Source organism: Nycticebus coucang, chromosome 22 (genome assembly GCF_027406575.1).
Source record: "Nycticebus coucang isolate mNycCou1 chromosome 22, mNycCou1.pri, whole genome shotgun sequence".
NCBI classification, from domain to species: Eukaryota; Metazoa; Chordata; class Mammalia; order Primates; family Lorisidae; genus Nycticebus; species Nycticebus coucang.
This window is the reverse complement of record NC_069801.1, coordinates 19,822,704-19,839,424: the sequence shown is the minus strand read 5'-3', so window position 1 is coordinate 19,839,424 and position 16,721 is coordinate 19,822,704. Positions and strand designations below refer to the sequence as shown.

Below are 16,721 nucleotides of genomic sequence, written 5' to 3'. Positions count from 1 at the left end.
AATAAAATAAAGTCTCAGATGACACCTTGAGCAACTAGGCTTCTGAGCTTCAGCAGCGAATTTCCTCAAAGGCATTCCTTTCTTCTCCAAAGCAAACGCATAAATTTTTCTTGGCACCTTAGAGTTGTCTCTGTTAACGTAAAAAAAAAAAAAAAAAAAAAAATTAAGGTTTCTACTTCGGAAAAAGGAGAGTTTTATTTCTCCTGAAAGGTTCTCAACCTGCAGTGGCCATTCTGACAGGCTAGGAAACTGCTCTGGCCCCAAGCTAGGAACACAGGTTTCCAAGGGAGAGACAAAGGGAATAGGATTTTTTTTTTTTTTTTACTGAGCGGGGTAGCTAAATATACCTATTTAACAAGCTACAGCAACATGAATATTTATGTAGAGAGACCGCGCAAGGATGATTTTGCTTTATACCCTCCCATGCTTTCATAGCTGGGAACTCGGTAAGGTTTTTATGGGCTGGGCACGGTGGCTCACTCCTGTAACCCTAGCACTCTGGGAGGCCGAGGCGGGTGGCTTGCTTGAGCTAACGAGTTCGAGACCAGCCTGAGCAAGAGCGAGACACCCCCGCCTCCGTCTCTAAAAAGAAAAAAAAAATAGCCAGGTGTTGTGGTGGGCGCCTATAGTCCCAGCTACTTCAGAGGCTGGTGGCAAGAGGATCTCTTGAGCTCAAGAGTTTGAGGTTGCTGTGAGCTATGACGGCAAGCACTCAACCCAGGGTGACAAAAAAAAGTTTTTTCCTGGTATCCCGTTGGCCAAGAAGAGTCCTTTTCGGTTGAGGGGAGTTGGTTAGGTTCACACCTACTGCTTGACAAAAACCCAGCACACCAACAGTTAATGCGACAACAAACAATATTGGGCGGGAGGCGAGCAGGTATCAGGTGCGTGGAAATAAGGAAGAGCCTAGTCAGAACTTATATCGTCTGGGTCACTAAAAATGACGGGGTACTAAAATCTCAAGGGGCTCGGGCTATACATATTTACAGCAAGCAATCTGCAATGCAGCAAAAATAAATGCACATTCCTGACGACGTAGACAGCTGTTCACACAGCACGGAATCTAGCTCTTGACTGGCTCGGAAAAAATCCACGCGTAAGAGAAGGCAAAGACTCCCCCCCCCACACACTTGAGGCCAGCCGCGCTGTTGTCAACGCGAGGCGTGGCTTCAAGAAATGGGCGGAGTTTACCCGGGGGGCGGTATCTGAGCTCGCGTCATCCGCGGCGTAGCCCCGCCCCCAGCGTTGGCGCGCGTTTCAAACTTCGGCGGCGGTGGCAGTTCCCTGAGGCTACCCGAGCCGGGCGGGCTACTATCCTGCTCTCTTCCATAGCCATGAAACCGAGAAGCTCCGAGGAGGACGCTTGCGGCGTGTGGCTGGACGCAGCGGCGCTGAAGAGGCGCAAAATGCAGGTGGGTCGTTGGCGGGTGAGAGGGTACTGAGGGAGGGTGAGGGCCAGAAGGGGTAAGAATTGTGGGGGGAGGGGCAAGGAAAGCTGGGGGTGATGGAAGGAAAGCTTGAGACTGGAAGGAACAGCTTTGGGAATTCGCGGGCGAGAGGGATTGGGGTCTGAAGAAGGGATATGAAAGGACTGGGACAGCAAAGTTTCGAGGCAAGGGGAGAAGGTAGAAGGTTTGAGGAGTTGAATCGCGCAGACTCTTGAGCGCAGGGCTTCTGCAAGACGCTTCAAGTAATGGCTGAGCTATTGGGAGGTAGAAGCCTGTGCTAATTTGAGTTCTCACCCCGAGGGTCTGTTTCGTTTAGACTACAACGTGTCTTTATTGAACTAGTTTTTTTTTCCCTTTTTTTCTTTTCTTTTTTGAGACTGAGTCTCCGTCTCCCTGGGTAGAGTGTCCTGTGACGTGGTGTCAGCTCACAGCAACCTCAAACTCCAGGCTCAAGCGATCCTCCTGCCTTAGCCTCCCGAGTAGCTGGGACTGGCGGGTGCCAGTCCCATATACCTAGGGTGGCGGGTTCAAACCCGGTCCCGGCCAAACTGCAGCAAAAAAAAAAAAAAAAAAAGTAGCTGGGCGTTGTGGTCCCAGCTATTCGGGAGGCTGAGGCAAGAGAATCGCCTAAGCCCAAGAGCTGGAGGTTATGGGAGCTGTGACGCCACAGCACTCTACCGAGGGCAACAAAGTGAGACTCTGTCTCTAAAATAAATAAATAAATAAAAATAAAAATTAGAAGCACCCGCCACAAAGCTTGGCTGATTTTTTTCTACTTGTAGCAGAGACGGGTCCCGCTCTTGCTTAGGCTGGTTTCAACTCCTGAGCTCAAGGGATCTCTCAGAATGCTAGGATTAGGGGAGTGAGCAATTGCGCCCAGCCTGAAGGAGCATTTTAGAAAGTTTTAAGATGTTTATATTTCCATACTCGAAGAAAGTACTTTTTTTTCAAACCTCATTTTACTTAGAAAAAGCAAGCTGGCAAATATGATGTATAAGCAGCGTTTAAAAGTAAAAATATCCTTAGCACCAAAGAGAACTGGGATATACTCTGGCTCTAACACTAATCTATGTGGTGACATTACTCAAGTTACATCCCCTCCGCAAGTTTCAGTACAAAAATGTGGAAAAGGAGCGTTTGGACTCATGACTTTTAGAATTTTTCAGTTTGTGTTCAATTTCTTCACTTGGGTAGAAGCCAAGTAATGGGATTGTGGTATCAAATGTAAGGTCTATTTTGAGTTCTTTGAGGAGTCTCCTATACTTCTTTCCAAAGAAGCTGTATTAGTTTGCAGTTCCACCAACAGTGTAAAAGTGTTCCCGTGTCTCCACATCCACACCAGCATCTGCAGCTTTGGGCCTTTTTTCTTTTTTTTTTTTTACTAAATCATAACTGTATACATTGATATGATCATGGGGCATCATACACTCGCTTCATAGACCATTTGACACATTTTCATCACAATGGTTAACATAGCCTTCCTGGCATTATCTCAGTTACTGTGCCAAAACATTTACATTCTACATTTACCAAGTACCTCTTTCATGCTTTGGGCCTTTGTGATGTGGGCCATTCTCACTGGGGTTAGGTGATATCTCAGGGTGGTTTTGATTTGCATTTCTCTGATGATTAGGGATAATGAGCATTTTTTCATGTGTTACCCATTTGCCTGTCTTTTTCAGAGAAGGTTCTGTTCATGTCTCTGCCCCCCATAATAGATGGGAATGTTTGCTGTTTTTTTGTTGATTAATTTGAGTTTTCTGTAGATTCTAGTTATTAACTCTTTGTCAGATTTGTAAACATGCAAATTTTTTTTCCCATTCTGGAGGTTGTTTATTTGCTTTAATTATTGCATCCTTAGCTGTGCTGGAGCTTTTCAGCTTATTTAAGTCCCATTTGTTTATTTTTGTTGTTGTATTGCCACTGAGGTCTTTATAAAATCTTTCCTCAGACCTACATCCTTATGAGTTTTTCCCACATTTTCTTCTAGAATTTTTATTGTTTCGTGCCTTAGATTTAAATCTTTTATCCATCTTGAGTCAATTTTTATAAAGTGGTGAAAGGTGCAGGTCTAATTTCAGTCTTTTGCATGTGGTTATCCAGTTTTCTCAGCACCATTTATTGAATAGGGATTCTTTTCCCAGTGTATGCTTTGGTTTGTCGAAGATCACATGGTGATAAAGAATTGTAAGATGGTTTCATCTCTTGGTTTTCTGTTCCATATGTCTGTATCTATTTTTATGCTAATACCATGCTGTTTTGATCACTGTGGACTTACAATATAACCTGAAGTCTGGTAGAGTGATGGCCTCCATGCTTTGTTTTTATTACTAAGGGGTGCCTTGGCTATACGTTTTTGTTTTTTTTTTTCTGGTTCCATACAAAATGAAGAATTATTTTTCTCAGTTCGTCTAAGTATGCTGTTGATATTTTAATGGGGATTGCATTAAATTTGTAGTACTAGCCTTTATGGTAACGATTCTGCCTGCACTGTGCACAAAAGTTTGGCTCCTAGCTCCTATATGCTGTGAACACAGAGGGCAGGGATGATATCTCCTAATTTGTTAGAGTCTTCATAACCTTTTACAGTAATTGGTGTGGGGTACAGATGAATAAATATTTGTCAACTGAATGGTAAAAATGTCTCCTCCATGAATAAGGATATCTAGTTCCAAGGAGGTTTTGAGCACAGTTGGGTGTGCATTATCTAAACAAAATGGAATACCATAGTACAAAAAAATAAGTGGTGAACCTACTAGGTATCAAGGACTATGAATTTTCCTGGAGATACCAAATCCTAGCCTTGAAAAATTGAGTGTGACAAACATGCAGAGGATTATTTCTATGTGATACTCTAGAATAGAAATAAGTAACAGAAACACTTAGCACACCGTCTGGAAGGAGGCTCTAGCAAGATGTTTTTGGAGATGGCCAGCATGGTGGCTCATGCCTGTAATCCTAGCGCTGTGGGAGGCCAAGGCAGGTGGATCGCTTCAGCTTACAAGTTTGAGACCAGCCTGAGCAAAAGTGAGATCCTGTCTCTACTAAAAATGAAAAAGTGAGGCAAGAGAATATCTTGAGCCCCAGAGTTTGAGGTTGCTGTGAGCTATGAGGCCATGGCACTCTACCAAGGGCAACAAAGCGAAACTCTGTCTAAAAAACAAAACAAAAAAAGATGTTTTTGGAGGATATGATATCTGAGCTGAATCTTGGAGGACAAGTAGATAGACAGGTAAAGGAAAAGGAGAAAGACATTACAGGTTGAAGTAACAAGCTACGAATGTAGGCATGCAGCTATAAAACCGTTCTGGTCTCTCCTAGGATTTCTAGTTACAGGAGACCATTTAGCAACCAATAGTGACTTGGAAAAATCTAATACACGAGTCCTGAGCAAGATGGATGTTAAGTTATTTAGTGATTAACTAGACTGTTGTCGTTAATTCCAGAGGGAATCCTAATTGAGAATCATTTAACTGACTACCTCTTAAAAAGTTGAAGTACAGCACAACCATGACAGCATTTGGACCAGTGCTTCTGACAGAAAAATATAATTATTAATTTTGAATAGATTGGAACTGAGTTTTTTTGTGGGTGTTTTTGAGGAGGAAAGGGAGAGACAGTCTTACTCTGTTGCCCAGCATAGAGTGCCCTGGCATCAGCTTAGCTCAGAGGAGCCTCAAACTCCTGGGTTTAGATGACCCTCCTGCCTCAGCCTCCCAAGTATCCGGGACTAGAGGCATACTCTATAACACCTGGCCAATTTTTTTTTATTTTTAGTAGAGACAGCTGTCTTGCTCTTGCTCAGGCTGGTCTCGAACTCCTGAGCTCAAGCAATCCTCCCAAGAGTGCTAGGATTACAGGGGTGAGCCACCTTATGCCTGAAGTAAGATTTTTTTTTTTTTTGAGACAGAATCTCAAGCTGTCATGGTGGGTTGAGTGCTATGGTGTCATAGCTCACAGCAACCTCAGACTCAGGCTCAGTGATCCTCTTGCCTCAGTTTTTCTACTTTTAGTAGAGACAGGGGTCTCGCTTTTCCTCAGGCTGGTGTTGAACTCGCGAACTCAAGCAAACCACCTGCCTCAGCTTTCCAGAGAGCTGGGATTACAGGCGTGAGCCACCTTGCTGGCCCCCTCCAAAACCATCTTCTAGAGCCTCCTTTCAGGCTGTGTGCTAAGTGTTTCTGTTACTTATTTCTATTCTAGAGTATCAGATAGAAATAATCCTCTGCATGTTTGAGTCCCTGAGCCGGGGGTGGGTGGGTGAGTGGGGCTTGAAGTAAGTTTTGAATTAATTCTTTGTTACTAATTCAACAGAGATGACTTAGGTTGTTGGAGGTATGCAATGATGAGAATCCTGACAGCCTTTTTTTTTTATTTCCTTTTGTAATTGAGATTTTATTGGTTGTGTTGAGCATCAGTACAGACATTTCAATTTGTACACAATTCCTTTTTTTCTTTTCCTTTTTTTTTTTTTTTTAGACAGAGTCTTACATTTTTGCCCTTGGTAGGGTGCTGTGGTGTCATAGATCACAGCAACCTCAAACTCTTTGGCTCAAGTGATTCCCTTGCCTCAGTCTCAGTTAGCTGGGACTATAAGCACCTGCTACAATGCCCAGCTATTTTTTTGTTGTTGTTGTTGCAGTTGTCCTTGTTTTAGCAGGCCTGGGCCAGGTTTGAACCCACCAGCCCTGGTATATGTGGCCAGCGCCCTACCCATGGAGCTACAGGTGCCTCCCTGAAATACATTTCTTAAACAATAAGACTTGAGAGTCATAATTACTCCTTGATCCATGGGCTACAGAACTGATATTGTGTTAGCAGGCATAAAAACATCTTGTATATCTCCATCAGAGCTCTTGAGTGACTAGGTGAATTGTTGATTGTCAGTAAGCAGTACTATTTTTATTTTTTTCTTAGAGACAGAGTCTCACTTTGTTACCCTCGGTAGAGTGCCATGGCTTCCAGCTCTTGGACTTAGATGATTCTCTTGCCTCAGCCTCTCTAGTAGCTGGGACTACAGGCACCCACCACAACACCCGTCTGTTTTTTTTGTTGCAGTTTGGCTGGGGCCGGGTTTGAACCCGCCACCCTTGGTATATGGGGCCGGTGCCCTACTCACTGAGTCACAGGCGCCCCCCAGCAGTACTATTTTGAAAGGAATCTTTCTAAGCAGTAGGTCTTGAGAGGGCTTAAAATTTTCAGTTAACCATACTGAAAACAGATATGTAAAAAGATATGCTGTTGTCCAGGCTCTGTTACATTCATAGTGTATAGGCAAAGTAGATTTAGCATAATTCTTAAGAACTATAGGATTTTTGGAATGGTAAACGAGCATTGGCTTCAACTTAAAGTCACCAGCTACATTAGCCCCTAATAAAAAATTCAGCCTGTCTTTTGAAGCCAGGCATTGACTTCTCTCTAGCTATAAAAGTCCTACCTAAATAGCATCTTCTTTTATATATAAGGCTATTTCATCTACACTGAAAATCTGTTGTTCACCTTCATCAATTAACTAGATCTAGATAAGTTGCCATAGCTTCTATAGCAGCATTTGCTGCTTCACCGTTTGCTTTTTTTTTTCTTTGAGACAGAGTTTCCTATGTCACCCTCGGTAGAGTTCTATGGCATCCCAGCTCACAGCAACCACAAACTCTTGGGCTCAAGTGATTCTCTTGCTCAGCCTTCCAAGTATCTGGGACTACAGGTGCCTGCCATAACGCCTGGCTATTTTTGTTGCAGTTGTCATTGTTGGTTGGCAGGCCTGAACTGGGTTCGAACCCGCCAACTTCGGTGTATGTGTCTGGCACTGTAACCACTGTGCTACGGGCACCAAACCTCAGCTTTTGCTTTTATGTTATAGAGACATCTTTCCCTAAACTTCATGGGCCAGCCTCTCCTAGTTTCAAACTTTTTTTCTGCGGCATCCTTACCCTTCTCAGCCTTCACAGAATTGAAATGTGTCAGAGCCTTGCTTTGAATTAGGTTTTGGCTAAGGGGGATGTGACTGGTTTGAACTATCCAGACCACTCAAACCTCCATATCAGTTACTTTCTTACCACTTGTGTGTTCATTAGAGTATCGCTTTTTAATTTCCTTTAAGAACTTTTTCTTTGCATTCACACCTTTGCTAACTATTTTGGTGTCAGAAACCCAGCTTCGGACTCTCAGCTTTTGACTTGCCTTTCTCACTAAGCTTAATCATTTCTAGCTTTTGATTTAAAAGTGAGAGACCTGTGACTCTTCCTTTTACTTGAACACTTAGAGGCCATTGTAGGGTTATTAACTGGCCTAACTCATTGTTGTGTCCCCAGGAAATAGAAAAGCCCAAGGAGAGGGAGACTGGGAAACAGCTAATCAGTGGAACAGTCAGAACACACACATTTATTAACTTTACCATCATATAGGCATGTGGTTCATGGCACTCCAAAACAATCACAATAGAAACATCAAAGATCACTGATCACAGATTACCACAACAGATATAATAATTATTAAATAATAAAGTTTGAAATATTATGAGAATTACCAAAATGGTACTGAGAAACTTGCTCTCAATGCAGGGTGGCCACAAACCTTCAATTTGCAAAAAGAGAAACAAACTAAAACACGCACACCCCAAAAGCAGTATCTGTGAAGCTCAATAAAACAAGATATGCCTATACTGTATAAAATACACACAGATGCTGCCTTTGTTTTGAGGTAGGGATAATCAGCTGAAGGACTTTGTATCTGGGTCCTTCTCAGTTCAGATGATCTGTCTTCACTCAGTCTTAACATTCCACTGAGATAAAAAGATCCTTGAAGCCACTGGTTTTCTAAGAAAGCTGTAACTGGCACATTGTCATTTCTGATGTCACTCTGAACTAAGGTAGGAACATCTTTCCGCTAACTCGGTCAACTTGGTAAAAGCTTTATTCCCAGATGTTTTGCTAATTGAGGTCTGATAATCAGTAGCTTTCCGTAAAGCTTCTTTATAGTACTTAGCATACTTTTGTAATTAATTAGTTTATTTTTTGAGACAGTCTCACTCTGTCCCCCTGGTTAGAGTGCAGTGGCAGCATCATAGCTCACTGCATCCTCAAATTCCTAGACTCAAGTGATCCTCCTAACTCAGCCTCCCACATAGCTGGGACTATAGGTATGCACTACCATGCCTGGCTAAGTTGTTTATTTTTTATAGAGACAGGGTTTCATTCTTGTTCCGGCTGATTTTGCTCTTAACCAGAAGCATTCCTTCTGCCTCAGCCTCCTAGAGTGCTAGGATTACAGGTATGAACCACCACGCCTGGCCTTACTTATGGTAATTTGTGTAATTATTAATGTATTTCCTCTCTAAACTGTAAACTTTCCTGAGCAATCTTGTTTTTTTGAGACAGTTTTACTATGTTGCCCTCAGAGTGCCATAGTGTCACAGCTCACAGCAACCTCAAACTCCTGGGCTTAAGTGATTCTCTTGCCTCAGCCTCCCAAGTAGCTGGGAAAACAGGTGCCCGCCACAAACCCCAGATATTTTTTTTGTTGTAGTTGTCATTGTTTAGCAGACCCGGGCCGGGTTCTAACCCACCAGCCCCGGTGTATGTGGCCGGCGCTGTAATTGCTGAGCTACAGGTGCCAAGCAATCTGTTTTATAACTAAATTCTCAGTACCTAGCATACAGGTGCTCAAATATTTGTGGACCTATTAATCCACATCATTTCACATAGCTAGGATGTGGTTCTTACAAAATTTAAAGAGCCATGTGCTAGCTTGGTCTTCCTCATAATACGGTGTCCAGGGTCCAAGTGTGAGCATCTCAAGAGAGCAAGGAAGAAGTACATGGGATTTTTATGATCTGGTTTTGGAAATCATATAGTGTTTTGTTACTTCTTTTTTGTTTTTTCCTTTTTTTTTTTTTTTTTGCAGTTTTTGGCCGGGGCTGGGTTTGAACCCGCCACCTCTGGCATATGGGTCTAGCGCCCTACTCCGTTGAACCACAGGTGCCGCCCTACTTCTTTATATTTTATTGGTCAAAGTAATCACAAAGTTCTTTTTAAGTTCAAGGTAAAAGAATACAGATTTTGCCACCTGATGGAAAGAGCGTCATGGTTGCATGAGAAGAATATGTGAAATGGGAGATTTTGTGTTGGCTATCATTATAAAAGAATCTAGTACGGTTTGTACTCTTCATTAAACTTGGAAAAGGCGTTGGCCATTAATTCTTCAAATAGATTTTCTTTCCCTTCTACCTTGTTTTTTTTGAGACTATAATAATATGTATGCTTTATATCCTATAGATTATTAAGACTTTGTTTATTCTTTTTCTTTTTGCAGTTTTTGGCCAGGGCTGGGTTTGAGCCCACCACCTCCGGTGCTCTCCCCCTTTGAGCCACAGGCACTGCCCCTTTTATTTATTTATTTATTTTTTGGTTTCATTTTGTATAGTTTCTTTTGCTGTATCTTTCAGTTCACTGATATTTTTTTCTGTAGCCTCTGATCTGTTATTAAGACTAGTAAATTTCTTATCGTCTGTTTTTCTCCTATTATATTCATATTTTCCTTTAAATCCTTGTGTGTATTTATAGTAACCTTTTTTTTGAGATAGAGTCTCACTGTGTTGCCTAGGCTAGAGTGCTGTGGCGTTAGCCTAACTCATAGCAATCTCAAACTCCTGGGTTCAAGCAATTCTCCTGCTTTAGCCTCCCACGTAGCTGGGATGCACCTGCCACAGGCCCAGCTAATTTTCCTATTTTTAGGAAAGACAGGCGTCTCACTCTTGTGCAGGCTGGGTTCAAACTCCTGAGCTCAAGCAATCCTCCTGCCTCAGCCTCCCAGAATGCTAGGATTACAGGCGTGAGCCACCTCACTTGGCCTATAGTAACTATTTTAAGTTAATTATTAACTTGTCTGCTAATTCTCCCATAACATTTCTTGGTCAGTTTCTGTTAACACATCTCCCTACACAGACACACACCTCAATCATAGATATTTTCCTGTATCTTCACATATCTAATAGTTTTTTTTTTTACTGCACATTCAACATCTGTGCTATTGTTGTGTCTGGATGTTGTTTTCAAAGAATACTGAAATTTGTTTTGCAGGAAGTTACAGTAATCAGCTTGATACTTTCAAAGTTTTTAAGCTTTTTTTTTTTGAGACAGAGCCTCAAGCTGTCGCCCTGGGTAGAGTGTCATGGCATCACAGCTTACAGCAACCTCCAACTCCTGGGCTTAAGCGATTCTCTTGCCTCAGTCTCCCAAGTAGCTGGGACTACAGGTGCCCGCCACAACACCTGGCTATTTTTTGGTTGCAGTTGTCATTGTTGTTTGGCAGGCCCAGGCTGGATTGGATAAAGCTGTATTTGTAGACAGTTAACAAAACTCAAGTTCCTCAATCTCTCTTGCCTGTCTTCCAGTACCACACTGTTAAGTAAAAAACAGCCTGAGATGAAAGTGTAGTGAGACTGGTGCTGTTCCCATTACCCCTCCACTTAATACTAGTCAGCTGTTACTGAATCCTTCCTGTGTGTCAGGAACTATGTAAGCCTTGTATGTGAATTAATCACTAAATTTTCATAACTGCCATATGGGAGAGGTACTATTATTGCCCCAGTTTCACACATGAGAATGAAACAGATTAAGCAACTTGCCGGTCGTATAACTAATAGTAGCAGAATTGGAATTGATTTGAACCCCAGCTGTGTGGTTCTGGAGCCATGCCCTTATCTGCTATGTGACTTACTTGAAAACTACCGAAAATGGATCAACTGGTGCTGACATAGAATATTAATCAACCTTAAATATAAAGGAAAGCACATTATCTCTGGAATCCCTTTAACAAATTTTGCTTGTTTAGTCAGTCTTTCTAATTTCTATGGAAAACAGAAAGACTAGGCTAAAGTAGGAATGTGTGATTACTTAAAAATTAAAATAAAAAAATCACCAGGATGGCAGGAAATGAAAGATGATGTCCAGCACAAAGTACCTGAATAATAAGATATAAGTGGAATCCAACTGGTCCAGTGTGGTTCCAAGAGGGTCACTGGTGTTTATAAAGTATCACCTATCTGACAGCTCTTTTCATATCAGTAGGTCTAATATTCTTTTATTCCCCCCTTTTCAGACACATTTAATCAAACCAGGCACCAAAATGCTAACACTCTTTCCTGGAGAAAGAACGAATATTTCTTTTACTCAAAGAAGAACTCCACCTACAGGCGTCAAACAGAGAAGCATTGCTTCCTTCTTTACCCTGCAACCAGGTATGGTGACCTGTCTGGGAAGTACTTCATTATCTGGGGAGCAAAACAAGTGTGTGTTTATTTTTCCATATTGGAACATTTATAAGAAATGGCCGGGCGGCGCCTGTGGCTCAGTGAGTAGGGCGCCGGCCCCATATGCCGAGGGTGGCGGGTTCAAACCCGGCCCCGGCCAAACTGCAACAACAACAACAAAAAAATAGCCGGGCGTTGTGGCGGGCGCCTGTAGTCCCAGCTACTCGGGAGGCTGAGGCAAGAGAATCGCGTAAGCCCAAGAGTTAGAGGTTGCTGTGAGCTGTGTGATGCCACGGCACTCTACCTGAGGGCGGTACAGTGAGACTCTGTCTCTACAAAAAAAAAAAAAAAAAAAAAAAAAAAAAAAAGAAATGGCCAGACTAGTGCATTGTGTTAAACTTAACAGACCTATTGGAAAAGGTTAAAAAAAACCCAAGATTGCCTTTTTTTTTTTTTTTTTGAGACAGAGCCTCAAGCTATCGCCCTAGAGTGCGGTGGAGTCACAGCTCACAGCAACCTCCAACTCCTGGGCTTAAGCGATTCTCTTGCCTCAGCCTCCCGAGTAGCTGGGACTACAGGTCACAATGCCCGGCTATTTTTTTTTTTTTTTTTGGTTGTAGTTGTCATTGTTTGGCTGGCCTGGGGCCAGATTCGAACCCGCCAGCTCTGGTGTATGTGGCAGGCGCCACCCCAAGATTGCCTTTTGAAAAGCAATATATAGTTTTCGGGTGGTGAGGGCCTTCACACAAGAAGATGCCTTTTGCAAAGGATCTCCTTCATCTCTGTCCAGAAGAGATGAGGAAGCATAAGAACTGCTTGGGCTTGGTGCCCATAGCACAGTGGTTAGGGCGCCAGCCACAAACACTGAGGCGGGTGGGTTAGAACCTAGCCAGGGCCTGCTAAACAATGACAACTGCAATAAAAAAATAGCTGGGTGTTGTGGTGGGCACCTGTAGTCGCAGCTACTTGGGAGGCTGAGGCAAGAGAATCGCTTAAGCCCAAGAGTTTGAGGTTGCTATGAGCTGTGACACCACGGCACTCTACCGAGGACAACATGGTGAGACTGTCTCAAAAAAATAAATAAATAAATAACTGCCTTATGGTTCTTCTGGGATGTGAAATGCCCAGGATGTGTGAAACCACCAGTGTTTAGCCATGCATGAATAATAGTTTTGTGCGTTGGTTGCTCTGGTGTCCTCTGCCAGCTTACAGGAGGAAAAGCAAAGCTTAAGAAGGACCTTCCTTCAGAAGGAAGCAGCACTGAAAGCACCCTGCTTAAATGAATAGGAAACCATTCCAATAAACACATTTTGGATTTTAAAAAAGGGCAGTGGCTTGGTGCCTTTGGCTCAAGTGGCTAAGGCGCCAGCCACATACATCTGAGCTGGTGGGTTCAAATCCAACCTGGGCCTGCCAAACAACGACGGCTGCAACCAAAAAATAGCCAGGTGTTGTGGCTGGCGCTTGTAGTCCCAGCTACTTGGGAGGTGGAGGCAGGAGAATCACTTGAGCCCAGGCATTGAAGGTTGCTGTGATGCCACCGTACTCTACCCAGGGCAACAGCTTGAGGCTGTCTCAAAAAAAAAAGGTGGGGGAGTAGTATATACAAACTTACAAACATACTTTTCTGGTTCCATTTTGCTCAGCTTAATAATAAATATTTATATTTACTCACAGGGTAATAAGAAAATTTACTTGGCTCAGCACCTGTAGCTCAAGTGGCTAAGGAACCAGCCACATACACCAGAGCTGGCAGGTTCGAATCCTGCCCGGGCCTGCCAAACAATGACAACTACAACCAAAAAATAGTCTGGTGTTGTGGCAGGTGCCTGTAGTCCCAGCTACTTGTGAGGCTGAGGCAAGAGAATCACTTAAGCCCAGAAGTTGGAGATTGCTGTGAGCTGTGACGTTGCAGTACTCTACCAGGGCAACAGCTTGAGGCTCTGTCTCAAAAAAAAAAAAAAAAAAAAAAAACCTGGGAATTGACCTGCCATTAGGTATATGTCTTGGGTTGGCCACGATTTGTAATTTGTGTAAGGTTTTTTTTTGTTTGTTTTTGTAGAGACTCACTTTATCGCCCTCGGTAGAGTGCTGTGGCGTCACAGCTCATAGCAACCTCCAACTCTTGGGTTTAAGTGATTCTCTTGCCTCAGCCGCCCAAGTATCTGGGACTACAGGTGCCTGCCACAATGCCCAGCTATTTTTTGGTTGCAGTTGTCATTGTTTGGCAGGACCGGGCTGGATTTGAACCTGCTAGCTCTGGTGCATGTGGCCGGTGCCCTTATCCACTGAGCTACAGGCTCTGGGCCAAGGTTAATTGTTAATTATTATTTCTTTATGAAGCTTCTCAAATTAATCAAAGGTTCAAAGATGCTTTTTGCTTAGAATGGTTGTAATAAAGTTGGCTTATGTCTCATCCTTTAGCAGTTTCTTTGCTTGCATGTCCTTGTTCAGGGGAGCAGATGCTTCTCAGCAGGCTGGGCCTTCCAGAGCCAGTTCTTGTCAGTTGGAGAGTACTGGAAGGAGTGCTTCACATAAACCTTCAAAATGCATTGTCCCTCCTCCAAATAAAAACTTAAATATCCTTTTACTTTATGTAATAAGGACTAATTTTTCTCAAAAAACACTATTTCTACTTACAAATTCTGGTATATTTTATAGTCTGTATTGAATTCTTAGGCAAAGTTGATAATTTTCACAAAACACACAGTTTCTGCAGTATAATGCTTATTGGAGAGGGAAAGAGGAAATGATTTATTCTGTTTTACTTGTAATTAGATTGTGGTGTAATTTGGGGAAAGCTGGGAATACCATGCCATTCATCTTAAGGCAGAACAGGACCTACTCCATGGCTGATAAAATGGACAGGCTATACCCTAGTTGTTGTTTTGTTATTGTCCTTTATACTGGTTGGACTTAGCATCCTGAGTCTTCTCCCTTTCCCATGAAATGTTGGGAGTGGGGAACCTACATTCTTCACACTGTCACCAGAAAAGTTTCTCAGTATTAGTTATTGTGATTTTTTTGAGACTTTATAGAATGAGTATGATTTTTTAACGGTAATATCTGGGAGTATTTATTTGGTCAGGGGAACTATTAATATTTAGTAGAAATAACATTTAAATAAAAAATAAAAAGCAAAACTGATGTGCCCCATATGAAACCCCACTATTAAAAACTCAGCTGGAGAAGTAGACTATGGTCTTGTATGTCTTGTTTGATTTTATCAGATAGATCATGGGAAGCATGTATTTGAGTAGGGGAATATAAGATCTATGTTTTAGAAAGATCATTCAGGAAGGAATAGCGAGATTGAAAGCAGGAGGATTAGCTACATAGTTATGTGAAGATTCCGTTACTAGGTTGTAATAGTACTTGGTATTGATTTCAGAAAAAAACAACTAAATCCTGCCCAGGTCAGAATTTTCCCACCGAATAATATTTGTTCATTCCTGTTTTACTAGGAAAGACAAATGGTGGTGACCAGAGGAGTGTACCATCTCATACAGAAAGTCAGATCAACAACTCATCTAAGAAAGATGCAGCCCACCTAGACCATCTGATCCAAGGCTTAGAGGATGGTTGTGTGGCATCCCCTTTAGCCACGTCAACCCCTGCAGACATCCAGGAAGCTGGACTTTCTCCACAGTTTCTCCAGACTTCTGGCCACCACAGAATGGGAACCCCATTTTTGTCTGTGCTATCTTTGCACCAGCCTGACACCCTAAACTGTGCTGGAGAAAGTAATGCCTCACTGGCTTTTTCTTTCACCCAGGACTTGGAAAGTTCTTGTTTGTCAGACCAAAAGGAGGGAGAAAGAGATTCTGCCATGAAAAGTGAATGGCTTCATGGATCTAAGAATAATAATCAGGGCCTGCAGAAACACATCAAACCATCTTGGGACAAATGCTGTCAGCTCTCAGATAAAACTAAATTGAAAAAGAAGGTGTCTGCCAAAGAAAACAGGCAGGCCCCTGTCCTCCTTAAAACGTACAGGGAAGCCTGGAGTGGAGAAAACACGGAATCAGCAAAACAAAGCCCTTGTCCTGTTTCTCTGTTCTCCAGGGATGGCAAAAAGGACAAGGACTCGTGGAGTCAGCTTTTCACAGAAGATTCTCAGGGCCAGCGAGTCATTGCCCATAACACTAGAGCTCCTTTCCAAGACTTGACCAATAACCGTAATCAGGGCTTAGGGCAGTTTCCTACCAGCCCTCGGGCTCAGTACCAGGATGGGCCAACACAGTCAAATCTGCAGCCTGATTTACTCTTTACCCAGGACTCTGAAGGTAATCAAGTTATCAGACACAGATTCTAAATGTTTCTGAGGGTTTCTAAAAGTACCTTGAAATGGCAGATTATGTAGGGAATTACCTTATAATTGGGGGCGGGGAGGTTTGTTTAGGTGGGAAGGAGGATGGGACAAAGCTGTGAAACTGTTGTCATTATTGAGCATTTTCTTTGTGTAAATAAAGCAGGCAGTGGCATTGTTATGACAGTGTGATTGGCATTATAGCTTTCACTTAAGAAAGTGAATAGCCCTAACAATTGCAATTAGTGTAACCTGGCTTATTGTACCCTCAATGAATCCCCAACAATAAAAAAAAAAGATGAACAGCAAATTCCTGAACAAGTTATTTTTAGTGGAGATGAGGTCTCACTCTTGCTCAGGCGGGTCTCAAACTCCTGAGCTCAAGCAATCCTCCTGCCTTAGTTTCCAAGAGTGCTAGGATTATAGGTGTGAGCTATTGCACCTGACCCAACTTTTGCCCTTTCAGTTGTCTGACTGGGACCTTACTTATGGATGAGTTCTTTTTATCTCTGGCTTCAATCTTACCCACTCAACCTAAGCCTGGGGTGATTATTCCTGACTCCTTTTTTTTTTTTGTAGAGACAGAGTCTCACTTTATGGCCCTCAGTAGAGTGCTGTGGCCTCACACAGCTCACAGCAACCTCCAACTCCTGGGCTTAAGCAATTCTCCTGCCTCAGCCTCCCAAGTAGCTGGGACTACAGGCGCCCGCCACAA

The 16,721-nt window shown here is 42.7% G+C and overlaps 1 protein-coding gene and 1 pseudogene across 1 annotated transcript; both read left to right on the top strand.

Annotated features, from left to right (window-relative positions):
* Positions 1 to 1,281: 1,281 nt before the first annotated feature.
* Positions 1,282 to 16,297, top strand: AUNIP (aurora kinase A and ninein interacting protein). The gene is made up of 3 exons (XM_053576018.1): positions 1,282 to 1,412; positions 11,547 to 11,685; positions 15,162 to 16,297. Exons 1-3 carry the CDS (start codon positions 1,335 to 1,337, stop codon positions 16,010 to 16,012), a joined length of 1,068 nt encoding a protein of 355 aa, XP_053431993.1. The 5' UTR covers positions 1,282 to 1,334; the 3' UTR covers positions 16,013 to 16,297.
* LOC128575431 (40S ribosomal protein S27-like) lies at positions 12,795 to 12,961 on the top strand (annotated as a pseudogene).
* Positions 16,298 to 16,721: the final 424 nt, after the last annotated feature.